This window comes from Bos javanicus, chromosome 10, assembly GCF_032452875.1.
Source record: "Bos javanicus breed banteng chromosome 10, ARS-OSU_banteng_1.0, whole genome shotgun sequence".
Lineage (NCBI taxonomy): Eukaryota > Metazoa > Chordata > Mammalia > Artiodactyla > Bovidae > Bos > Bos javanicus.
Window position 1 is genome coordinate 9268072 of NC_083877.1, and position 21000 is coordinate 9289071.

The 21000-nt window shown below is 35.7% G+C and overlaps 1 protein-coding gene across 3 annotated transcripts in view; it reads right to left on the reverse strand.

Moving 5' to 3' along the window:
• The window catches only part of AP3B1 (adaptor related protein complex 3 subunit beta 1), a 235658-nt gene that overhangs the window by 144495 nt on the left and 70163 nt on the right, over positions 1 to 21000 (reverse strand). For 2 of the 3 annotated variants that reach the window (XM_061430031.1, XM_061430032.1), the window contains exon 7: positions 19571 to 19753. In XM_061430031.1, the coding sequence (XP_061286015.1) occupies positions 19571 to 19753 (183 nt within the window). Of the gene's footprint in view, positions 1 to 3820; positions 3942 to 19570; positions 19754 to 21000 lie in introns of those variants that run through there. The other variant, XM_061430033.1, reaches the window with a different exon arrangement.

Here is a 21000-nt window from a genome sequence, read left to right on the forward strand (position 1 = left end):
TGGGCTGGAGAATTCTATGGTCTGTACTGTCCACGGTGTCGCAAACAGTTGGAGATGACTGAGTGACTTTCACCTGTATTATTATTTTTAAACTAATTCTTTTTTGGCCATACTGGAAGATATGTGGCATCTTAGTTCCCTGACTAGGGATCGAATCAGTGCTCCCTGCATTGGAAGCGCAGTGGCTAAACCAGCGGACCACCAGGAAAGTCTCTCAACCTCGTATTATTTTTACAGAAAAGTCAGATTCACTTTTTTACATAACTTTGATACAAAGTGCTATAATTTCAGCAACCACCAGGACAGATCAGACTCAGGAAGATTTATGCTCTCTCAGAGAAAACAGCCCAGATAATCGAAGACATTAAGTGACGACTCATACTTTGTATCTTAGATAACTTAGAACAACTCCAAAATAATCATTTTTAATCAACATTTTAAATGTATGGTGGAAAGAATTTTATTTTCACCTTGTCCAGAAACATTTTCTGTTGCTGTTTGGTTAAACAAGTAAGGTAAACAAGATACAATCAGAAGGATGCTTAGTCTGCTTAAAAGTAAATATAGATAAAACAGGTTTCAAAGATGCTGAAATCTATAGAAAGAAACTTCCATTTGCTCAACTTAGTATATTAATTGTACATCATATATGAAAAAAGCAGATGAACTAACTTTAATATATCTTCATGTGCATTTGAAAAAAATATTTTTTTCTTTTTTTTAATTTAATTTTTTAACTTTACAATCTTGTATTGGTTTTGCCATATATCAAAATGAATCCGCCACAGGTATACATGTGTTCCCCATCCTGAACCCTCTTCCCTCCTCCCTCCCCATACCATCCCTCTGGGTCATCCCAGTGCACCAGCCCCAAGAAATACTGTTTCTAATAGAATTGCTTAACTTTTTAAAACAGTTTAAAAAATACCTTCTACTATATTTTTATCTAGATATTAACATTATGCAGTTTCAGTTCATGGGCTTCCCAGGTGGCGCTAGTGGTAAAGAACCCAACTGCCAACGCAGGAGATGTAAGAGATGTGGGTTCGATCCCTGGGTTGGGAAGATCCCTTGGAGGAGGGCATGTCAACCCTCCTCCAGGGTTCAGAATTCTTGCCTAGAGAATCCCAAGGACAGAGGAGACTGGCAGGCCGCAGTCCACAGGGTCACAAAGAGTCGGACACAACTGAAGTAACTTAGCACACAAGCACACATGAAGTTTCAATTCATACAAAACATCTATAAATTTAGAATTAAGTAGAAAGGCCTTCCCTACAAAGCTGAAACAGCAGTTATTAGGTATTATGTATTAGTAATAGCAGTCTTTAGATATTATGATAAGTTCTCATTCAGAGTATATTATGCATATAATCTTAACCATCTGATCTCCTGATTCTTGGATAAAATAAGGTGCAATTTAAAAAGAAAAAATATTAACTTGTATCTTTCATTCACTATCAAAGGGCAGGAAAACAGAAAATTGTTTTAGAAGCACTTGCATCAAAAAGTTTTTTAAAAATCAACTATTATATATTGTTTGATTGAGGCTAGAGAAATGAGGTATTATCACCCATGGGGACTTTATGGGTATTAATTAAAACATTTTATACAGTGGCTTATGTTGGCATTTTTTCTGAACCTCATGATCATTTAAATAATTTCACCTTTTATGACAATAAATTACTGATTATTGCAAAGAGAACCGTTTAACAGAAATCTGATGTAAAAAAACAGTAATGAACCTGTAAAACCTGTTCTTTTGCACCTTGGAACACAGCTGGTTCTAAAACTAAGGTAGTTAAATCCAGATCATTTTAGCAACAAAATAATGATGTTATCAGTTCATAACCCGAAGAATAAAATAAACATCTATGAATCCATACTTAGGAAAATAAATGACTAATAAATAAATAAATGGGAGAGAAAAGTCAAGTCTTGTTGAGGTCCTTTAATGGACCAGAACTTGGTGGTCTGGAGTTGATGATAAGAAAGTAAAGGAGAGAAAGAGGCTGATATTCCTTGGTTTACACAGAAAGCCAATAAAGCCTCTGCATGGGGCCTGCTCTGTTCACGAAGGCCTCAGGCGCCCTCTTGATGGGGTGAAGGTACAGAGCATCTTCTCGAGAGGGTCTTAGAAGCCCGGGCAGGAAAGTGAACTTAGAGAGCCTCTGCACTCCAGGGGATCAGCCTGAAAAAGAGAGAGAGAGAGAAAGACAGACACGGGGACCAGAGCTCTGATGGAGCAAAGGTGTTTTATTCAACATTGTGTAGGTATTTATACTGTCTTACAAGATAGCTATTTTCAGCAGCATCCATATGAAAGAGAGCGTTGTAAATAACCACTTTTACTGTATGGTTCATAAAAAGGAAGAGGGTACTTATCACCATATAGAAAAACTAATGAAGGAAATGCCTGGATTCCTCAGTCCCAGGAGAGGCTTGCCTCTCCTCTTAATTCCTGAATATTCAGGAATTAATAAGGAGCAGAGAATTCCTGACAGATCCAAAACAGCACACAGGAAGCCTCCTGTTAAATGCTTCCTGACAAAGGCTTCCTTACAGAAGGATTTCTAACAATAATTATCCTAATAATCAATGAGTACTACAGGCTTAAAATACACTTCCATGTCAGGATCCATATTCTTGGAATATCCATATTCCCAGATGATGTGCATCTCAACCTATACAGAAGTAAAGATGGTTCCCTACGGAAAAGTATTAAATGACTCAAAAAGGAACTCTGGTAATAATAAGGACACAAATATATAAAATCTTTGTGATGAAACTAATTAGTATAAAAAATTATATTTATAAATAAAGATTTTTCTACTATTTAAAATATCCGTACATGTAGAAAATGAAATGATATACAATAGACAACCTTCTCCATCTTTCTAAAAAAGTACACACTCAAGCTGAACAAAAAAAAGGTTAAATCCCTTACTTGGAAAATGGAGACAGCTTTGTAGTTTCTTTAAAGTAAAGACAGTGTTTTAGAAATACATTCTGAATAGATATGGGTGAAATTATATAATATCTTGAATTGTATATAAAATTTGGGACAGAAGTGGGAAGAGGCTTGAGTTAAAGTGAGAGTAGCCATGAGTTTATGAATGCTGCTCTAAATGATATATACGTGAGGATTCATTAGACTGTTGGACCTATCTTTGTGCATGCTTAAATTTCTCAATAATTTAACATTTATACAGTGAGTCTGACTCAAGATCAAACTATAAAGCTACAGTAATCAAAACCAAGACAGTGTGGTACTAATGAAAGAATAGACAAAGAGATTAATGGAACAGAACACGGAATTTCAAAAAAGGCCTGCATGAATATATATATAGTTAACTGACTTGTGACAAAGGAGCAAAGGTTATACAGTAGAAAAGAAAGTCTTTTCAGCAAATGGTGTTGAATATTAACATGCAAAAAATAATAATCTAGACACAGACCTACAGCATTTATAAAAATTCACTCAAAAAGGATTAGAGACAAACGAGGAACAGCAAACCATAAAATTCCAGAATGTAATATAGGAGAAAATCTAGATGACCTTGGTATAGTGATGACTTTTAGATAACACCACCAAAGGCACAATCCATGAAAGAAATAACTGACAGACTGAACTTCATTAAAATAAAAACTGTCTGCTTTGTAAAAGCTGTCAAGACAAAGACAAGCCAAGCCACAAACTTGGAAAAATATTTGGAAAAGACATATCTGGTAAAGGGCTGTTATCCAAAATATACAAACTCAACTAGGAGAAAGCTAACAACTCAATTAAAAAATGGGCAAAGGATCTGAACAAGTAACTCACCAAAAAAGATACATAGTTTTGGGAAGATATATAGATTCGGAAAGATCCGCTGGAGAAGGGATAGGCTACCCATTCCAGTATTCTTGGGCTTCCCTTGTGGCTCAGCTGGTAAAGAATCCACCTGCAATGCGGGAGACCTGGGTTCAATCTCTGTGTCGGGAAGATACCCTGAGAAGGGAAAGGCTACCCACTCCAGTATTCTGGCCTGGAGAATTCCATGGACTATAGTCCATGGGGTTGCAAAGAGTCAGATACAACTGAGCGACTTTCAGTTTTCACTTTCAAGCTTATGAAAAGATGTTCAACATTACATTACATGTAATTAGGGAAATGAAAATTAAAACAACATACTAGTGCACACTTGTTAGAATGGCCAAAATCCAGGATACTGACAACACTAAAAGCAAAAGAAATTCTCATTCACTGCCAGTGGGAACACAAAACAGTATTGCCACTATTAAAGAAAATTTGGCAGCTTCTTACAAAATTATATATAACATTATCAAATGGTTGAGTAATCATGGGCTTTCCCCTGGTAGCTCAGATAGTAAAGAATATGCCTACAATGTGGGAGACCTGGGTTCGATCCCTGGGTTGGGAAGATTCCCTGGAGGAGGGCATGGCAACCCACTCCACTATTCTTGCCTGGAGAATCCTCCTGAACAGAGGCGCCTGGCAAGCTACAGTCCATAGGGCGGCAGTCAGACAGGACGAGCAACTAAGCACACACACATGAGTAATCAGAGTCCTTGTTTCATGCCAAAACAAGTTGACACAAAAATCTGCACAGCTTTACTTGTAACTGCCAATTTACAGAGGCAAACAAGATATCCTTCAGCAGGTAAATGTATGAATAAACTCTGGGACATCTAGATAATGGAATATTATTTGGTCCTAAAAAGAAATGAGCTGATAGAGACATGAAAAGACATAGAGCATCCTTAAACACATATTTCTATTCAAGGAAGTCAATCCAGAAAGGCTACATAGTGGATGATTCTAACCAAATGATACTCTGAAAAAGGAAAACTATGGAGGCAATTAAAAAAAAAAAAGTGATTGCCAGGATTTGTAGCAGAAAGAGGAATAAATAAGCAGAATACAGAGGATTTTTAGAACAGTGAAATTATTTTGTAAAATATCACAATGGTGGGGTCAGGTCATTATACATTTGTCAAAACCAACAGAAGGGACAACATGAGCAAGCCTTAATGTAAACGGTGGACTTCAGGTGATAATGATGTATTAACATACGTTCATCAATTGCAATAAATGTACTACTGTGGTGAAAGATGTCGACAGGGAGGTAGGCGGGCATAGGCAGTATAAACGAACTCCTTGTATTTTTCACCGTATTGTGCTATGAACCTAAGACTGATTTAAAAATAAATTTAAAACAAATCTTTTAAAAAGAATCAATGAGTTTAATATATCTTACTTCATATGAAAGTAGGTCTCCCTCCACTCATATGTACTGACCACCCCAAATGCTAATATAAAAATCAAAACAAAATTAACTTTTCATCATGCTCTAGAACATTCACTTTCAGTAAGAGAAATGCTGGTTACATTAAATATAAGCTTTATGAAGTCCCAAAAAATTACCTTTTATTTCATAAAGCATATTTCTGGAAAGGCACAGTTTATAAATATTATCATTTATCCTGCCATCTCTTTCTTTAATTACCATGGTGTTGGCAGTAGTCAAGAAAGAGATACTGAGTGTACCTACTTGTCTTCTGAACTCCAAGCAGCCCGCAGGGCACTAGCACCAACTTAAGATCTGAACCAGAACAATACAATGTCTGCACTCTACCGTGGACACAGACTGCTACATAATGCTTAAAAGCCAAAGGGGAATACATCAGGGCACTGTCATGCCATGAGATACTCTTAACAGCAAGCTTGAGCTACTTTAACAAAATACCACAGACTGCCTAGCTTAAACAACAGACATTTATTTTTCGCAGTTTTGGAGGCTGGTAAGTCCAAGAGTGAGGTGCTGGCTGACTGGTGAGAATCCACTTCCTAGGTTGCAGCTGGCTGCCTTCTCACTATGTCTTCACACAGGCAGAGAAAGAGAAAGGAGGCATGCTCTCGGTGCTTCTTCTTAGAAGGGCACTATTCCCAAGATGAGAACCCCACACTCACAACTTGGCTGAAATCGAGTTCCTTCCCAAAGTCCTCACTGCCAAATACATCACACTGGGAGTTAAGGCTTTCAACACGTGGATTTTGAAGGACGTAAACATTCAGTCCATAGACACCATAGCAGTATACTGGAGGGGCATCGTGCTCACAATGGGTCAGAGTTCCCTGACAAGACCAGAGTGAGGAGGTGACTGGCAGTATCATAAACGCTTCATTAAACTATTCAGTATGAATGGCACACATTTGCCTTTGTTTTTAAAGTCAGATTTAATACATTTTTAAGTTTAATATTTTTCTCAAAAAAAAAAAAGTAGTCTCTTTCCCCTCAAATTAGGTCTATATAAAACAACAGAAAACATATACACTGGTTTCAAATATTTTTTCCTTCCTTGAGGTAACTGCTATGCTCTTCACTTTACATGTTTTTATACCACAGCCCAGTGATTACTACACCACAGGTGGAAGTATGGGTTTGAGGATCATCGAACACTGAATACCCCCCAATACATCACAATTATAGAAACCCTGTGCCCAGTAACTTTGAGTCACTCTGAAAATCCAGAGCACTCAATTGCCCACAAGACTTCTCATTTTTCATGACGACATGTTCAGCACCAGTATTTAAGAGATGCGTTTTCAAATGTAGTGGTTTCCATATCTTGTTACTGAAAAATCTAAAGAATCTACATAAGGCATTTTCCTATGTTACTCTGCAGTAAAATGTACTCATGACATAAGCTGATGTTCAACCTGAGTTCTAAGACATGAGAAAGAGTGGCCCCAGTCATTTGAAAACTAACCAATCTCAATCTCATGACCAGATAAATAAGATAAATAAGCTTTTTGTGCAGAATACATTTTAGAGTGGTTCTCACTCAATCATATACTACAAAATAAAATTAAACCCAACTTAGGTAAAATTACATGAATCCTCACATATTCACTCCCATGCACGTGTGTTCAGTCGGTAAGTCCTAAGTTGTATCCAACTTTTTGCGACCCTACAGACTACAGGCCACCAAGCTCCTCTGTCCATGGCATTTTCCAGGCCAGAAAACTGGAGTGGGTTGCCATTTCTTCCTCCAGGGGATCTTCCCAACCCAGGGATCAAACCTGCAACTCCTGTGTTTCCTGCATTGGCAGGTAAATTCTTTACCACTGAGCTACCTGAGAAGCCAGATAGATAGATGGATGTAAACACATGTATACATCACTGATTATCATTTATCTTCAACCAAAACAACTTCTTGCAGTATCTCTTACTATACAGTTCTCCTATGTATGAATTTTTCAATTTAGTTCATCTGAAAATGTCTTCATTCCATCTTTATTTTTGAAGAATGCTTTTGTTATATAGAAATATACAAATCTTTGTTGACAGATTTTTCTCTCAACAACGTAAAGATATTCCATCGTTTTTTAGACTCCATTGTTTCTTATCAGCAGTCAGTCATAATAATTGTTTCTCTGTATATAATGCCTTGTTTAATCTCCATCTGCTTTCACGGTTTTCTCTTTTCCTTTTGATTTCAGAAGTTTGACTATGAGGTACAAAGGTACAACTTTTTATTTCTTTTGCCTGGGAATTTGATGTGTTTCCTGGATGTGTACAGTTGTTTTTTTTACCCTTAAACTTGAAATTTTTTTCACTTTTATTTCTTCAGGTATTATTTCTATTCCATTCACTCTTTCCTCTTATTTGGGGATTTTAATTACAAGGATTTCATTCCATATTGTTCACACGGCTCTGAGACTGTTCACTTTTCTTCATTTGTTTTTCTCTTGGTTCTTCAGAATGAATAATTTCTATTAATCTATCTTCAGGTTTCTCAACATTTTTACAGCCTTTTCCTGGCTGTTAAATCTATCTAGCTCCTTTTTCATTTAACCACTGTGTTTTTCAGCACCAAAATTTCCATTTCTTTCTTTCTTTTGGGTTTTTATCCTGTTAAGATTGCTCATTTGTTCACTCAATATAACTATGTTGCCTTTTAATATTTTTGCTGTGTGTGTGTGTGTGTGTGTGTATAATAAATGTAGTAACTGCATTATTTGTCTGGTAATGGCCTCTTCTTGATGATTATGTTTCTGTTGCCTACTTCTTCTCTTGAGTATTAGCTATATTTTTGTTTCTCGTATCTGCTGACTTTTTCAAATTGTATTCTGAATATTACCAACTACACACTATAAATTCTTCTTCATGTTGCATTCCTCTGACATGTATTAATATTTGTTATAGTAGGAAGTTTACTGGTTTCAAACTGCAAACTGTCTATCCTAATGTGGCCGGCAAGTGAAATCTCTATTTAGTTTTTTTTTCATCATCCAATTGCTGCCTTTTTTTGCTAGACCCATTGGAGTCTTTCTCACAGATACAGAGTTGGTCAGCCAATGATTTGGATGGTGTTTACATGTATTTCCAAGGGTGCACCCTCCTGTTGTTCCCACATCTTTCTGGAATTTTCTCCAAACCTTTCAGGTATTCTGCCAACCTTGAAGTCTGTTCTCTAAAACCTAAGTAAGACTGTGACTTTTCCATTATTCCATGGGATTGGGAAGTGCCCTGAGGCAAATCCTGCAAACTCACACCCTGAAAATTCAGTCCTTCCCATGTAGAGTCCACTCTAGTTTTGCCTACTTTTGATCATCTGACAGTGCCTTTAGCTGCTGGTTTTCAAAATAATTTCCCAGAGGGTTAATCTGATCAAGGTATTCCATCAGCAGAAATTAAAACCATTAAGTCCATGGAGTTACATCTCAGCCTCAGGTCAGATGTCTTCATACTTTGTCTATTAAAGTAAACGTTTCACATACACCCCTCCACATCCCACTTTTTCATATTTCTAATTACTTCACATTGGCCAGAACTGTGTTGTATGCCCATTCCTAAACTCATCACCTACAAAGGGAAACTACTTAACATTAACTAGATTAGCTTGGGCTAGGAAGCAACATGGCTTCTGCAAAGACACAGTGCTAAATCCCTACAGAAAATGTGTCCGCAAAGATCTTTTTGAATAGGAGTGTCTGCTGAAGACAATCAACAGCATCTGCCACATTCTCCCATCCAAGTACTAACCAGGCCCGACCCTGCTTAGCTTCAAAGATCAGATGAGATCCGGTGCGTTCAGGGTGGTATGGCCATAGACTGCCACATTCTCTATACCATCTAGACAACAACACACTAGCAGAATCTGTCTGACATAACCATTTTGGAACTCTGTAGTCTACTGAAGGCTTGCAATATCCAGGAGAACTGCAGTAATTTAAAGATATGTATCAGAAACTTAGAGTTTGTATGTTAAGTATTAGTTGCTCAGTTGTGTCCGACTCTTTGCGACCTCATGGACTGTAGCCTGCCAGGCTCCTCTGTCCATGGGATTTCCCAACCAAGAATACCAGAGTGGGTAGCCATTCCCTTCTCTATGGAATCTTCTCGATTGAGGGATCAAACCCACGTCTCCTGCATTGAAAGCAGACTCTTTATCATCTGAGCCACCAGGGGATATCAGCTAAATGAAAAATAGAATAGAATAAAATGGACTGTTTAAAATTACCACATTATTAAATTATATAAAACCATAATTTTCTATGAGATGAATACGCAAAACTATTAAGCAGCAAAATCACAAAACTGAAAATTAAATCACAGGACTGTTAGAAGGTAAATTCAATATTAATCAGTTATTCCTTTATGCTAGAGTAATAAGACCAACACAGAGAAAATAAATAAGACCAACAGAGAAAAATTAAAAAACACAGGAAACAGATGTGGTATAGGGTCAAGAAAAAACAATGATATAAATATAGATGACAGAATGTCAAGGAGAGAAGCACAGTAGAAAAAGGACAGACATCAGAGAAGGGCAGGAGAATAATTTACATTTCTGAACATCTTAAGCTTTGCATCTCTCTTCCTAAAATTCATTTATTAATAGTACACATTCCAAGTCATAAAATACTTTTAATACTGTGAACATTTTGGGGCTCCAAGGTAAATATGGTGAGAGAAAGACAGAAAACAGACTTTTCCCAAATATAAATAATATGAGGGAAAAATATTAAAACTAGAAAAAAATCAGTCAGTAGAAAGAAACAAGAAGGTCATAAACTACGGGCATAAACTTTTTAAAAAGTTTTTTAAAAAGACAAGACCCTACAAAAATATATTCTTCACTTCTTGAGACTCTTCATTAAGGACCCTTGCCTCCCAATCTGGACAGAAGAAAACTGAGGGGTTTTTCTTATCTTTTCATCCCACTGAGGGTGACATAAGGTCATGAGGGAGGTTCGCAGTGGAAGTAAGCGGTTAGGAGAAGCAAGTGGAAAAGTAAACAGTAAACCCAGCAGTCCCTAAAAGAACTAATACTCCGGGGCAACCCTGTCCAATAGAAACTTCTGTGATAAAGGAAACATTTTCTATTACACTACCGAATACAATAGGCACCAGCCTCACATGACTACTGAACACTGGATATGACCCAGTGCAACTGAGGAAGTGATTTTCAATTTCAGTTAATTTAAACAGCCACAAATAGCTAGCAGTGACTGTATTGGACAGCAGAATTCTTGGGTTAAACAATAATAACAAGAACAACTTACAGGCCAAGAGTATTTCTTGAAAGGAATATACTGAGTGGTATCAATGATAGTATAGGTCATTTAAGAAAGTTCCAAAATAAGTGCTCAATTTTCCTAAAAATGACATTAATCTCTGTTGAGACTGAATTTACTATCTCACAAGTTATTCCTTTCCCAAAATGCCATAAGGCTACAAAAACTAAGAAGAATAAGGCATAATCCTTTATGCTAGAATAATAAACACACAATAATAAGTAATAACCCCTTATGATTCATTCATACAGTGGAAGTGAGAAATACATTTAAGGGACTAGATCTGACAGACAGAGTGCCTGAAGAACTATGGACGGAGGTTCATGACATTGTACAGGAGACAGGGATCAAGACCATCCCCAAGAAAAAGAAATGCAAAAAAGCAAAATGGCTGCCTGAGGAGGCCTTACAAATAGCTATGAAAAGAAGGGAAGTGAAAAGCAAAGGAGAAAAGGAAAGATATACCCATTTGAATGCAGAGTTTCAAAGAATAGCAAGGAGAGATAAGAAAGCCATCCTCAGTGATCAATGCAAAGAAATAAAGGAAAATAATAGAATGGGAAAGACCAGAGATCTCTTCAAGAAAATCAGAGATACCAAAGGAACATTTCATGCAAAGATGGGCATAATAAAGGACAGAAATAGTATGGACCTAACAGAAGCAGAAGATACTAAGAAGAGGTGGCAAAAATACACAGAAGAACTGTGCAAAAAAGAGCTTCATGACCCAGATAATCATGAGGGTGTGATCACTCACCTACAGCCAGACATCCTGGAATGTGAACTCAAGTGGGCCTTAGGAAGCATCACCAGGAACAAAGCTAGTGGAGATGATGGAATTCCAGTTGAGCTATTTCAAAGCTCTGAAAGTGCTGCACTCAATATGCCAGGAAATTTGGAAAACTCAGCACTGGCCACAGGACTGGAAAGGGTCAGTTTTCGTTCCAATTCCAAAGAAAAGCTATGCCAAAGAATGCTCAAACTACCACACAATTGTACTCATCTCACACGCTAGTAAAGCTCAAAATTCTCCAAGCCAGGCTTCAGCAATACCGTGAGCTTCCAGATGTTCAAGCTAGTTTTAGAAAATGCAGAGGAACCAGAGATCAAATTGCCAACAGCCACTGAATCATTGAAAAAACAAGAAAGTTCCAGAAAAACATCTATTTCTGCTTTATTGACTATGCCAAAGAGTTTGACTGTGTAGATCACAATAAACTGTGGAACATTCTGAAAGAGATGGGAATACCAGGCCACCTGACCTGCCTCTTGAGAAACCTGTATGCAGGTCAGGAAGCAACAGTTAGAACTGGACATGGAACAACAGACTGGTTCCAAATAGGAAAAGGAGTACATCAAGGCTGTATACTATCACCCTACTTATTTAACTTATATGCAGAGTACATCATGAGAAACGCTGGGCTGGATGAAGCACAAGTTGGAATCAAGACTGCTGGGAGAAATATCAATAACCTCAGACATGCAGATGACACCACCCTTATGGCAGAAAGTGAAGAAGAACTAAAGAGCCTCTTGGTGAAAGTGAAAGAGGAGAGTGAAAAAGTTGGCTTAAAGCTCAACATTCAGAAAACAAAGATCATGGCATCCGGTCCCATCACTTCATGGGAAATAGATGGGGAAACAGTGGAAACAGTGGCTAACTTTATTTTGGGGGGCTCCAAAATCACTGTAGATGGTGATTGCAGCCATGAAATTAAAAGGTGCTTACTCCTTGGAAGGAAAATTATGACCAACCTAAACAGCATATTAAAAAGCAGAGACATTACTTTGTCAACAAAGGTCCATCTAGTCAAGGCTATGGTTTTCCCAGTAGTCATGTATGGATGTGAGAGCTGGACTATAAAGAAAGCTGAGCACAGAAGAATTGATGCTTTTGAACTGTGGTGTTGGAGAAGACTCTTGAGAGTCCCTTGGACTGCAAGGAGATCCAACCAGTCCATCCTAAAGGAGATCAGTCCTGGGTGTTCATTGGAAGGACTGATTTTGAAGCTGAAACTCCAATCCTTTTGCCACCTGATGCGAAGAGCTGACTCATTTGAAAAGACCATGATGCTGGGAAAGATTGAGGGCAGGAGGAGAAGGGGATGACAGAGGATGAGATAGTTGGATGGCATCACTGACTCGATGGACATAGGTTTGGGTGGACTCCGGCAGTTGGTGATTGACTGGGAGGCCTGGCATGCTGCGTTTCATGGAGTCACAAAGAGTCGGACACTTCTGAGCGACTGAACTGAATAAACACACAATAAAATAACCCACGATCAGACTGAAACTGAGAGGAAGAAACAAATGGTCTTTGGATATGGTGGGACAGAATGAAGAAGTCACACTGTATCAGAAAGAACAAAATATCTCTACCAGCACTTCCCAAGTAGTTGCAACAGGAGAAGAGCATAATTACTGTGCAATACATTCATGGCACAAAAGGAAAAAAAGTGCAAAAGACAAACTATTCTGTAAAAAGATTCTCCATATATCAAAAGAAATTCTCTAGCAAGTTAGTAAGAATGTGAACCCCCCCCCAAAAAAATACCTCATATATTCAAATCACAGAATAAAGGAAAGAGTGAAACCTGAGTAAAATTAAAAATGAAAGCAATATCATTACCAAATTAAGTAAAAATTATAAGTAACAGACTTCAGGTCACTGAAAATCAAATTACTAACACACACACAAAAGACTGTACATGTACAAATGCAAATAAAAAGGCAAACATTAAAGCAATTATTTAAAGAGGTGACAGACACAGCAGACAAAGGATTATAAAATAGAAAAATCTGTATTCCTGAAGCATATAATTGACAAGGAGTAAGAAAAGAAGTTTGACCATCAAATTAAAAAACTAAAACATAAAAAGACAATTCCCTAAAATATAGAAAGAAGTGAATATACAGAGCATATAGAATGATCCACACCGAAGATGCAACATTGCTAATCCTCTAAATATTTTAAGAAAAAATAAACAAGCAAAACACCATCTTTTTGAGGATTCAAACAAACAAAAAAATAGAGTTACCTGCAGAAAAGAAAAATCTGTGACTACAGAGCTCTCAGAACGTGTGACCCAACAGTATTCCATCTGGCCGAGAAGTCATGTGTAAAAGTAGCAAGACATTTCAAACATAGAAGACCTAAGAGAAGACTGACCCAAGAGTCCAGTCAAAATATCAAGTGTGACAGCAATACTGCAAAATCTTGAAATTTTATCTCTCATCTACCCATTCTTAAGAAGGGACTGGAGGATGTGCTCCATTCTGGAAGACCAAAAAAGAAGACAGTACAGACAGGAAGGCCTAAGAAATAGAGGATTTAACACAGAAGAGAGAAGAAATTAAGTTCCAGAACAACAGCTGTGTAGCAAGCCTAGAAAGCAATCAGATTAGAACAGGAGGATACAGAGCCTCCAGGACGTCTCCTGGAAGAGTATGAAGTTATTGGAATACTAGATATACGACAACGGTACTGACTGGAATGTGTTCAGCTATATGTAACAGAAATATCAAGTCACCCATATGGAAAACTTTCCCCCACCCCCGCCAAAATTCCAGACTGTGGCTTCATCTTCATGCCTGCCAAATGGCTGCTGTACCTGTATTCATCACACATACATTCCAAGAAGAAACAATGAAAAAAAGGCAAAGGGTAAAATCAGTAAGTCTGCCAGGAAAACAATGGCTTTCCTAGAATCTCAGCCAGAATATCTCCACAACTATTTCAATTTCTCCAACTGGTTCATACAACCATTACTTGGCTCCAAGGGAGTCTGAGAGGAAGTTGGTTATTTTTAACTGGATGTATTGCTACTCTGAACAAAAATCAGGATTCTTTTATTTAAAAAGTGAAGCTAGGGGTACTCTTTCTACCCCCTTCTGATGCCTATGTCAGAAGCTTTCTCTATCTCCTTTATACTTTAATAAAACTTTATTACACACACACAAAAAAATAAATAAATAAATAAAAAGTGAAGCTAGAGAGTTGATATTTGGTAGGCAACTGGTAGAATCTCAACAACTGCATATAAAATAATATTTGGAGATGATTTAATTTTCTGATGGAGAATGTCGTGTGCTTTGTTAATAGTGACATGATAAACTAGGCAATTTCAATTCCAGAAGGGAGTGCTGAAGAACATTCAAACTACCAGAAATTGCGCTCATTTCGCATGCTAGCACCATATGTATATATAGTGCTCTCTATATATATATACACACACATATATGTATTATATAAAGATATATATATTATGCATACACATAGTATATATCTTTGTTATATATAATATATACATGATATATAATATATATATATAATACATATATCTTTACATATAATACATATATATAGGGCTATATAGCACCATATATATATAGATAGATAGACATTACTTAGAAATGGAGAAAGTTAAATGCACACAAATATGAAAAGGCCTAAAAGAATTTGAAGTAGTTGATCCAGGCATAGAAAAAAGTGGGATAGGAAAATGTTGTTTCTTATAAGCCTTGCAGTATTCTTTTAACCATACACGTTACTTGAATAAAATTTTAATGTTTCTTTAGAAAAGAAACTATGTAAGTTTAAAAAAGCCAAACAAAATAAACTATAAACAACAACAACAAAAAATAAGTAACTGGTAAGATAAATGCTCCATAACCAATGAAAGGAGAGACAGAGACCTCATTTCAGTATCGGCACGTGGTCCATAGTTTCCCATTAAATTGCACACTGAGCCCTTCCTTCCTCAATAGTTGTCTGAAAGAGTGAGCAAAAAACTTTTAAATGTGCATTGTAAAGCATGGATTCTACCCCAAGCTTCAAGCTTTTGTTTTTTAAAAAATCCAGAGGATACCAAATTAGATTCAAATACAGCCCACTAGTAAAACAAAATACAAAATTTATTTTACAAAGAAAATTAACCTGTAAAGAAAGTTTAAAAAAATAATCTCTAACACAGGTCCTCTAAAACAGGACCTAGATGTGGAGTTTTGCATTTTTTCCCCAAATACCTTTATACTTGCAGAAAATTGCTAATCAAGAAGTATGTACATGAACTTTGTGTTCTGATGAGTTCTTATTTTATAGCTACCCTTGAAAAACTTAAAAAACCTATCTTAAAAATACTTTAAACAAAACTGTAAACTTGGAATTTTCTTACACCTATATAAGCTCTTACAATTGAAGTACTGATATAATGGGAGGAAGAAAAGTAAAATTATTGCTTCAAATTTCAAACTGGAATATGTATTTCCACCAGAATTTATTATCTGGAATCATATACTAAAATGTAACTGTGAGCTACAGAATTTTAAGTTCTAAACTAGTGAAGTAAAATATTTTGATAATTATTGCCAACCCATCATCTCCTAGAGAAAGTTCAACTTTAAATTCATAAAATTAAAGACATTCTTATCAGGCCCAGTGACATGAGTTTCACTTCAGTCTTTAACTAATGCCACAAACATTTTTTAAAAAATCACTCTTAAAATTTACTTGGTGCTTTGTAACATTTATTTTAAAAAATCTATTACTTCTACAAAAGCAACTTTACTATTAGAGACTTACATCATTTATACTTTCACTATTCTCCTACAATAAGCTTGAATGATACAAAGAAAACATTGAAGTAATTTTATATCCTTGAAAATTATACAAAGTTGACCTAGAATTAAAAAAAAAAAAAAGCAGCCACTTGGACTGCAAAGAGTAAGGTAAATTTAAGAAAATAAAAATGCAAATATGCATTTTAGCAGTCCCTTGAATTTATTAACCTAAAAGGTTTAATTTCCATTTTCCTGCATCAGCTGTATTTATAAAATGTCGTGCCCTATAAATATGCTGTTATTTTCTATAGTCAAGCACCCTCTTAACAAATCTTCTCATTAATATGTAAATTTAAAGTCAATCGGTCTTCTCCCTGACAGCCCCATGAATTCCTAGTGCACTGTATAATCGGCTTTGACTTGGCATCCACTATTTATCATCAAAGATGTCAGTTAGAAAAATTATGGAAAATGCACTGCAATTGATATGACTGCAATCTACTTTGTCAACACTTAATTGTTCCGCAAATCATACATTTACATATAAACAGCCTAAATACTGATCTATAATGATGCAAATAAACTAAATTAAAAATCGCTTCTGCCCCGAAGAAGCTTGTTTGTATATGATGTGTTCATTTGAGGACTTACTAACAAAAAAGCATGTACATCAGTCCATCTCAGAAAGAACTTCTAATTTTCAATTCCTTAAAAAAAAAAAAAAAAATTTTTTTTTTTTTTTGCTACTCTTCAAGCATATGGACACAAATATTTTAAAGAATTCAATGAGAAACATAATTTTTCTCTTTGAAAAGCAAAGTTAATTATGGTTGTTAGCTAACTGTAATGTTTGAGCACTAAGGATTAGGGAGGGGGCTTCAAAATTAGCTTTGACTAGAACAGGGCTTCCCTGGTGGCTTAAACAGTAAAGAATCTGCCTCTAATTCAGGAGACCCAGGTTCAATCCCTGGGTCAGGAAGATCCCCTAGAGAAGAAAATGGCAACCCACTCCAGAGTTTTTGTCTGGAGAATTCTATGAACAGAGGAGTTTGGTGGGACTTTCATGGACTTTCACACAGTCAGAAACTTATTAAACAAAAAATATATCTTAAAAAGTCATGAGCAAATATATATAAAGGAACGAATTATGAGAAGACTGATTTTTATTTCACCATGTGCTTCAACTGCTTCTATAATTTTAAAAAATACATATGATTATAGTTAGCTACACTCTTACAAATGTTCTATTTAAGTGGTTTTCTTTCTTTCCATTTCTTAAGCCAAGGAGCCTTTCTCAAAGGAAGTCATACATATAGCTGCCTATGAAAGGCAAGCAAAGGTGAAGCTGCTCCATTTGGAACGGTGGCAAGATCCCCAGGAGTAGCACTGCCCACCCTCCCCTACAACCCCTGTGGTTGCTCCCGAAGCAGAGCTGGCTTCCTGAGGACAGAGCTGCAGAGCTGGCAACTACAAAATTTGTCAACTAACCTACAGAATTTAGAATAATGCCAACGTCAGACTGCAAAGAAGGCAAAGAAATGAGGGAGTGCAATTCCAGTGCACCCAGAACAACGATCAGACTTCATCTCATGTTTGTAAAAATTGATGTTCACAGAGTTACACATGAAAACACAAAGAATGCACTACAGTATCAATTTTTAAAATTATCTGTCAAAAGAGTAAATATGTATGGCAGTGTAGATTTTAACTGTTGGGCTTTTTGAACAGCTTTAACAATTAATTTTACCTAAAATAAAATTCAAGGAATAGAAACAGAGACAATTACAAAAAGAGATATTTGAAAATCTATTTTAGAAGGTAAGAAAAATACACTTTTTTAAAACTCTAGATTCTACATAATGATAAAGCATGGATCACTTGCATACAGTTACTGAAAATGATTCGATGATGATAGGAAATTAAAATTAAAAAATTTTAAATAGTGACAATAGCTAGATAAGATAAAAAAAACCTATAATCTTACAACACAGGAAAAAAAAATATATATATGAATAGCATTCTGGAAAGTGACTGGCTGAAATCAAACAGATAGCTATAGCTATTAGCAACAAAAAAATCTCTCTTCCAAGTTACCACTGAAGGAAAGGGTCAAGACACTTGTAGCATGGACATGCTGCTTAATCCAGCAAAACTGCCTTCAAAATTTTACTTTGTTCAAAGCTAAAATTTCATCAATCTAAGAGCTCTATGTGGCATTAGATGTTTACATATGAATAGTTTAAAATCCCTTTTGAATTTTAAGTAGAATAACCCAATCACCTTTTAAATATTAAAATTAAGATGAAGTCAATATTACAAGTAGCCTTCTGGTTAAAGATATATTTTTTAAAATCTTAAATACTTTTTAACAGTAACAATACTTGGTAAATGCAGAAAACACTGATAAATATTTTAAACATTTAAGTTCTTAAATATCTGAAAACTGGATACATCATATAAAGCAAGAATTATGAACATTTTCCCTTTTATATGTTTTTCTCTCACTTTAATATTATTTCTAATTAACAAAAGCAATTAGTACTGAACATTCGATCAAAGCCTATTCATAAGCTTGTGTAAAAACCACTATGACATAATTGCGTGGTAATCTGGTCTTTTACTTTCCATTCTGTTTTTAAAATCTATAATACTGCTTTTTAAAAAGACAAAGAAATATCATTAAGTATAGAATGAATGCAAGTGCTATTTTATAATATTCAGTGATTTCTTTAAACTAGTTAAAGTTTACCCTTAAATCTTACATATACACTGATATCTCTATTGCAAACTATGAAATAAGGTTTTCTAACTTGTTAATGTAATGAAAGAAGTAAGGTATGCTTCTAAAGTTCATCGGCACAAAGAAAATAACTTCACTGTAAGGTATACTTAATTATTAATTTTACTAAAGTTCTACCAGTTAAGTGAAAAAAAGTAAAACAAACATTCTAGAAATATAAAACCAGGGAAAAAGTAGTTGAGTTCACAAACAATTTACCTGTAAAGGTGCGAAATTATCTTTGGTATAAATTCACATGTTAGAATCACATTATCTACTTTTACAAGTGAGTGCCTGAATAGTTGGGTCTGAAAGGTATGAAACTAACAACCAAAAAAATCCATCATTTGGCAATGTCACTGCCAACACTTTATCGAGCTGCTGTTCCCAGCAAAGGCCTCTTGCCAGGCCTCAAACCAAAAGTTTATTCACTATGCCATTAAACATGCATCAATCAGAGCCAAAACAATGAACAATTATCCATGCATTTATGCTCGTTTTCTGCTTTCCAAAAGAACGTGAAAAAAATCAGTTCTCCTTAAACACGCAGATTTTTCTATTTTCCTGCTCTTAAATCTGTACACACTTTAGAAGCCGCATCCGTTTTCCTAGTTCACTGTGTAAGCACAAGATCATTCAGCACTTACCTGTTTCCAAGGACTGACAAACTGAGTGCGGGCATACCGGGTTAGCATGTGGATGATCACAACCTGGCCCCACTCTTCTACATCAACCAGTAAATTACAGAGCTTGCGGTAGTTCTTGTGAATGAGATCTATTCTATCCGGGCAAACTTCTTCAAAAGCCATGACAACACTGCCAGCCACCAACTAGAAAAGAAAGAAATAGCAACTCATTAAAAAACGTTTTCCTCCCATCAAAGATTCTACTCGGGCATTACAGAGATGCAATCAGTGTTATGGCAATCAGTAAAATATTCAGTCATTTGACTAATAAAATATCCATGTTTGAATAACAAAAAATTTTGAAGAGTCACTGCCCAAAAGAATAATGTTGATAGCTGAAACATATCTGAAAAGCTAACACTTAGAATCAGAAGTATTAGTATTAGAAATTGTTTTTCTTATTTCATCAGGTTAAATTTCAATGGACTGTTCATACATGGATTAGACATATTAATTATGGGCAGTTTGCATTTTTAAACCTTACCAAAACTCTGAAGATTCATTACACAGTACAATAACAAAGACCATATCATGTCAGTTTAAAATGAGAATGACAATTTCACCACGTTGTTCAGTCGCTAAGTCATGTCTGACTCTCTGCAACCCCATGGACTGCCGCATGCCAGGCCTCCCTGTCCTTCACTATCTCCCGTAGTTTGCTCAAACTCATGTCCATTGAGTAAGTGATGCTATCTATGATGAATCTATCTTAAAATGTGTGCTGAACTCATAAATGTCTTTCGAACAAAAACACTTTCAAATCTTACATATTTTAATCAACCTGTTAATTTCTACCAACATAATTTATTTACAAGAAATACTGGCTACAATTTTAGAACATTATTATTATTTATATAATGATGTACGTAAGTTGAAATAAGACAGTACCAATAAAAGGAAGCTTTTCTCCCAAACCATTTAATTAAACACAAATGCTGTTTTTGGAATTGTTTTGCCAAAGTGATGAAATTAAGATTTCTTTAGTATAAAGACACAAGCTAAGCAGAATATATAATAGACAAATACTTCTATATATGTACCACTGATATGTGTGGAGTTAGCCAACAATATAATATGGTTTTGAAAAAATAAATTAATATCATATTCTTTCTGAACACTAGGGATCTTCATTTTAGTGTCTAAAATTTCCCCAATGTCTTAAAATAAGCAATTAAACAGAAATAAAACTTACTGAAATGGTACTTTTGGAAAAATATTAGATACAGTGGTATTCATATTTTTATTGTTTGTCCCTCTACTTGGCTGACATTTAGTTTATTAATATGCAACCAACAATACAATTGAAAGAAAACAGCTCAGAATATAGACCTGCTATTATGCTAAACAAGTTTCCAGTCCTGCGGGGATTTTATGAATTACCAATCAGTATA